The 6,000-nt window shown below is 45.5% G+C and overlaps 1 protein-coding gene across 29 annotated transcripts in view; it reads left to right on the top strand.

Annotated features, from left to right (window-relative positions):
* The first annotated feature begins 1,664 nt into the window (after positions 1 to 1,664).
* Positions 1,665 to 6,000, top strand: part of TCF7L2 (transcription factor 7 like 2) — a 238,238-nt gene continuing 233,902 nt past the window's right edge. For 23 of the 29 annotated variants that reach the window (XM_036734844.1, XM_036734842.1, XM_036734841.1 and 20 more), the window contains exons 1-3: positions 2,019 to 2,364; positions 2,622 to 2,688; positions 2,944 to 3,068. In XM_036734844.1, coding sequence (XP_036590739.1) covers positions 2,176 to 2,364; positions 2,622 to 2,688; positions 2,944 to 3,068 — 381 coding nt within the window. In that variant the 5' untranslated portion in view covers positions 2,019 to 2,175. Of the gene's footprint in view, positions 2,365 to 2,621; positions 2,689 to 2,943; positions 3,069 to 6,000 lie in introns of all 29 variants that reach the window. The other 6 variants (XM_036734848.1, XM_036734830.1, XM_036734831.1 and 3 more) reach the window with 1 other exon arrangement.

Raw genomic sequence — 6,000 nt, 5'->3', positions numbered from 1 at the left:
ACTATGATTTTGAGTCCTCTGCTTTTAGAGAACATAACCTATAAGACAGTTTTGCTGAAGCCCCCAAATTCCCTAAATATTACATGACAAATTGTCTTTCTTTGGCAAACGCTGGGTGCTGAATATGGCCCTCTCTATAGAGCAGCAGGTTAGATTTCTTGGGGAATGTTTGGAATATTTAGTGCAACATGACTCATTCCAGCATCTATGAGACAATTGGCTGATTCCTATTGAATTTACTGCCTGACTCCCTTTGTCTTCTTCGAAGTTAAAGTTTCCAACGGACTCTTACATCGTCATAATTGGGCATTTGGTGGAAGATCAATGCGCTTGCCCTATCTCCAATGGATGTAGGGGCCATATGCCTGATTTCCATTTCCATTTTTCTGCCCCCTACCTTGCCACCAAAATGCCCACCTCTTAGCTCCTGCCTTAAAAACAATAACAACCATCTTCAAATCCTGACTTAGCAGAACCCGTATTTTAGCACTAAAATAGTTTGGTTGTTTCAGTTTGCTGCTTTCTATAGCCATTGACCTACATCTGATTGTATCCTTTAGCGATTTAATTTAAGACCCCTTAGGAAAGAAGCTGAAGTCCCACCGGGTCCAGAGGCGAGTAACTTTATTTTTCTCTAGGGCGGCCCACACCCAAACTTTTCACCTCCAGAACCAGGAAGGACTTTGGTTCTCACACTACCAACCACTCCCACCAAGATGTTGATTTCAAACGCTTAGTATCTAGTCCATCTAGCTACTTAAACACAGCACACATCCACAAGATAGGGATACTTAAAACCCATATTTTCTTTTTTCTCTGACTTAAACCTCAGAAGTGTTTGATTGATTTTTTTAAAGTGATCTCTGCAACTGTCTCTTTATGGGACAGTTTTTAATCGGGGAACGAGTGATTATCATTACACCCCCATACACACACTTGTTTTTAAAGAAGCAAAATCTTGTTTTGGTTAAAAAAAATTTTTTTTTTAAATCGAGACCGCCAAGTTACTAAAATAAAAAAAAAACATTTTCCAGGAACTCTTTTCTATATGCACACTCAAAAGTTAAGGACTCTTTTTTCCCCCACTTTTGCACACTGCTGATTTGCTCCACCTAAAGGTTAGTGCATCCACTACCGGAGAATCATAAAATATTTTCCTTTGCCTAATTCCACTCCCCGCCCCCCCTCCCCCTCCGCGCAGTTTTTCCTTCCTAACTCCATTCTGAAGCGCACTTTTGTTCGGACCCTCCCCCCCCATGTGGGGTCTCCTAGGCCCTACCCGGGCTCCTACTCCAAACTCAGCTGCCAGCCCCACTTTCTCCTCCTCTCCTAATTTGCATAGTCTTCCTAAAACCATTCCTTTTCCCCTTTACACTTACATCTACCCTCGGCCTCTCACATTCATGCCTCGTCCCTGTCCCTCCCTCTCTCCTCCTTCTCCTCTCCTCCCTCCCTCTTTCTCTTCCTCCTTCTTCCAGTCCCCCTATCTCTCTTTCTCTCCTTCCCTCCCTCTTTCCCTCCCTCCCTTCCTCTTGGTTGCCAGAAAGGATCATTGTTAGTTTCTCTAGCTCTTTCCCCCTCCCAGCGCTGTTTATTTATGCACACGTAACCCGGTTTGGCCCCGCCCCCTCCTGCATCTCATTAAGGGGCTAGTGTGTTTCTCTCTCCCTGTCAATAATCTAGGCTCCCAGACTTCTCCGTTTCTCCGGATTTCGATCCCCCTTTTTCTATCTGTCAATCAGCGCCGCCTTTGAACTGAAAAGCTCTCAGTCTAACTTCAACTCACTCAAATCCGAGCGGCACGAGCTCCTTCTATATCTACGGCTCCCCCCCCCTCCCTTTTGCTCTTTATATCTGACTTCTTGTTGTTGTTGGTGTGTTTTTTTACCCCCTTTTTTATTTATTATTTTTTTTGCACATTGATCGGATCCTTGGGAGAGAGAGAAAAAAGGAACCCAAACTCACGCGTGCAGAAGGAGAAGAGATTTCCCCCCCCTCCCCTCCCCTCCTCCCTCTTTTCCCCTCCCCAGGAGAAAAAGACCCCAAATCAAAAACTTCACCTTGGACTCTTCTTTTTCTTGCAATTTTTTTTTGGCAAAACTTTTTTTGGTGATTTTTTCCCCCGTTTTCCCCCCTTTATTTTTCTTCCAAAATTGCTGCTGGTGGGTGAAAAAAATGCCGCAGCTGAACGGCGGTGGAGGAGATGACCTAGGCGCCAACGATGAGCTGATCTCCTTCAAAGACGAAGGGGAGCAGGAGGAAAAAATCTCGGAGAACTCCTCGGCCGAGAGGGATTTAGCTGATGTCAAATCGTCCCTAGTCAATGAATCAGAAACGAATCAAAACAGCTCCTCAGATTCCGAGGTAAGGCGAACCCCTCGGGCTCCTGGGGTTTAATATATTTCCTTAGCTTGGCAAATGTTTTTAAAAAATGGACGGGAGGGGGTCAGTAGGGTAGATTGCATCGCTGTGGTTGCTGTTTGGGGTTTCTTCCATTGCAAAAACTTGTAACACTTTTTTTCTCTCCCCTTTTAATACCCCCCCCCCCCATTTGTTGTTCTCTCTCCCTCCACTCTCCGTTCTATTATTCCTCGCCCTCCCCACCAACACCCATTCGAAAGGCGGAAAGACGGCCCCCGCCTCGATCCGAAAGTTTCAGAGATAAATCCAGAGAAAGTTTAGAAGAAGGTGAGTAACCCCCAAATCAGTGAAATTACCCCCAAAGCAATCTCTTCCCTTCCCCTTTCCCTCCTCCTCCCTCCCACCAAGAATCCCCCCTTCTTGAACCCAAGTCCTGTTTTGCAGAACTCGCTGGCTGCCTTGATCCAGCTGTGCGCTGGTCCAGCTGTGTAGCCGTGCAACTTTGGGACACTTTCTAAAAAGTTTTCTCTCTTTTTTTTCTGTCCTCTCTGTTCCCTTTCTCTCGCTCCCCCGCCATGTTAGCCGCGAAGAGGCAAGATGGAGGGTTGTTTAAGGGGCCACCGTACCCTGGTTATCCCTTCATTATGATACCCGATTTGACTAGCCCGTACCTCCCCAACGGATCCCTCTCTCCGACGGCAAGAACAGTAAGTGACATTTTTATTCTTGTAAATTCCCTCCCTCCTCCTTCTCTTTAGAGTCACGACCTCGAAGGGTCCCTGCATGTAGCCCCTTCTCTTCCTTTCCCTCCCCCCTCCCTCCTCCTCCCCCCTCCTTTCTCCTCCCCTCCTCTTCTCTCCCCTCCCCTTCACCAGCTATTGCAAGGCTGCCAGAAACTTTCCAAACTTTTCTGCCTTTTGTGGACTGGGATTTGTTTGCTCTTCGCCATGTTGTTGCTTTCAGTTTGGTGCCTCGTTTGTTTTTGAAACCTTCCTTTCAAAGCAAGGCTTAAAAAAATAAGATCAGTAACTTTTGCGCTCTGATTTTTTTGTTTGTTTCTTTTCCTTGGGAAGATTGCTGTGATCACTGTCTGGCTCTCTGGCTCTCTCTCTCTGGCTCTCTCTCTCTCTGGCTCTCTCTCTCTCTCGCGCTCTCTCTCTCTCTTTCTCTCAATCTCTGGTCTTTCCCCGTTTAACCATTTCGCTGCTGCAGAAAGCCCTCTGGTGACTGATTTAACGTAACCGCCAAACTGAGTTGGTTGCTAGATAGTATCTTTCCTATTAGGCAATGGACTTTGCAAAAGGAGAGAACCATGCGCTAGAAGGGGACCTTGGCTTTCTCTGAAGGATTTCTATTTATTTATCCTCACGAGTATTGTTAGTATGACTTCTTCCCACCCACCCCCTCACCCCCCTGCACCTCCTCCCTCGCAAGGTCGGGCTTCATCGACTTGTCTCAGCAAACTTGGTGGCCCTGAGGCTGCTTGCTGACTCTTGGCTCCGCTTTCAAACCTCAGGGCCGAGGGAAGCACAGCCACAGTGGGCCGGCAGCGCAGAGTAGAAGGGAGCTTGGCATCGCCCTGTGCCTCCTGTCCCCCCCCGGCCGTGCGGCTGTGGGGGTCGAGCTGGGAGGCCGGGGTGAGGATGTGAGGGGGGGGGAGCCTTGCTGACTGCGTCCTTTACTTGTTATGTGCCGCTCGTTTTGTCTCCTCTCGGTGACTTAAGGAGAGTCAAAATACTTCGAGAGATTTTTTTTTTTTAAATGATACACACAACTGAGAAAAGCCTAGAAAGATCCCCTTGATGACTGAGGCGGGGCAGTAAGGTTTAGTTCTGGAGAGTGCTGAATAAGGATCCTACTCAACTTTGGGGGCACGAGGAAGGAAGAGCCGGGCTTCCCGGTGCCTTCTGTCAGCTTCCTGCAGTGTGCATACACTCCACACGATCTCCTGTGATGCCACTGACATTTTTGTTTTTAAGAGTAATACCCCCCCTGCCTTCCACCCGTGCCTACTCCTCTCTTCCTCTCCTTCCTCCCTTTCCTCCCCCTAAAAAAAAAAATCTCACCCCACCCGGGGCCTGGCTTGGCAACCCCCAGGAGAGAACAAAACGTTAATTCGTGTTTGTGAATGGCTCTCCCTGGGTTGTTTCACCTTCCCCAGGTCGCCTAGCTTCCCCCCACCCCCACCTCGTGCCTGTGTTATTTACACTTTTTTTTTTTTTTTGGTAACTCGAGATAGCAGTTTGAAATAATACATCCACTGTTTAGCAGCCGTGGAATCAGTGTTAATGGCCGAGGTCTTGCAGAAATTGAATCTATCATCTACAAGTGTTTTATAGCATTAAAATATTAACCATCAGGTTTTACTTGTTCGTGATTTTTTTTAGAACCACTAGAAAATAGTAGGGGTATGTTAGATTGGTCCATTTTTATGGTAGGAAATGAGAAATAGTCATCTTCTCTTTCTCTGTCTCTCCCCACTTCTCTCCCCCCCCCCACTCGCATGCATGGGAAGCTAAGAGGACTAGTCTGTAGCTGACTTCCTCTTAGATGGCATCTAAAAGCCTGCTCAGCTCCTTAAAGATGCATGGGAGCTCGAGTGACTGCTTATGCACTGTAGTGATTGGAGTTTTGAAGGGAAGCATAGATGGATTACTTTGTCTTTTTCTTGGAAGCTTCTGTGTATGGGGCTCTTTACTTGTGAGCACTGGGATCAAAACCTGATAGTTTGTGACAAGACAAAACCAAGCAAAATATTACAATGTAACCTTAGGAGAGACTTATTCCTATTCCCTTCTACCCGAATGAGAGTTTTTAGGAAAGAGTATTTATTTTTCGTTTAAAATATTGTTTGAATGGCACTTAGTTGATAGTGATTAAAACCGAGGGAGTTGCTCAAGATGCTGGATTTTGGCTTGGTGGCATTTCTTCCTTCCTTTCTTTTTTCTTTCTTTCACAAATATAGCTGCAACTCAGCATAGATATTTTTAAAACCTAGAAGTGGAAATCTTCCAGTAGTTAAAAAATAAGGTAAATCTTTATCATCAAATTATTATTTTCCCCTGTATTACAAATGACTCCCTAAGATTAGTCCTTTTGTGGGAATTAATAGGTACAGGAAAACTTCTAGTTATTTTATTGTTGACATAGCAGGTGGCCTTGTAGTGTGACATCACATTGAGCCTAAAAAAGGCTGCTTTGTACTCAATAGGCAATTTTAGTATTTGCATCTCAAACAGCAATACATCTCTCCTGGTATTTACCACTTTTCCCCCTGCACTAAGCATACCTTATTAACTTAATTTTTAATTGTGGGCTTCCTGGAATTAAAGTTATTTATTTAGGCCCAAAAGCTGAATAATTTAGATTAAATGGAGATAGCTGCTCTGTGGCATCCTGGTCTCTTGACACCTTCTATCTGAGGTGCCAGCTTTGAATTCCAGATTTGCTGCAGGGAGGAATATATAGAGAGGAGACAGCAGATTTTCAGTGACCATCAGAAATTTGTATTGGCCTTATGCTGTTTTGGGTTTTGGTTTTTGAGAGCAAGATGGAAAGACAAATTAGCAATGTGTGCCTTACTCATTTCTTAGGCCTTGTTGATGCTGTTTTACTAGAATTTCTGTTACTTCTGTCTAC

This window comes from Trichosurus vulpecula, chromosome 8, assembly GCF_011100635.1.
Source record: "Trichosurus vulpecula isolate mTriVul1 chromosome 8, mTriVul1.pri, whole genome shotgun sequence".
Classification (NCBI taxonomy): domain Eukaryota; kingdom Metazoa; phylum Chordata; class Mammalia; order Diprotodontia; family Phalangeridae; genus Trichosurus; species Trichosurus vulpecula.
The sequence above is the reverse complement of the archived record's forward strand: the minus strand, read 5'-3'. Positions and strand labels throughout refer to the sequence as shown.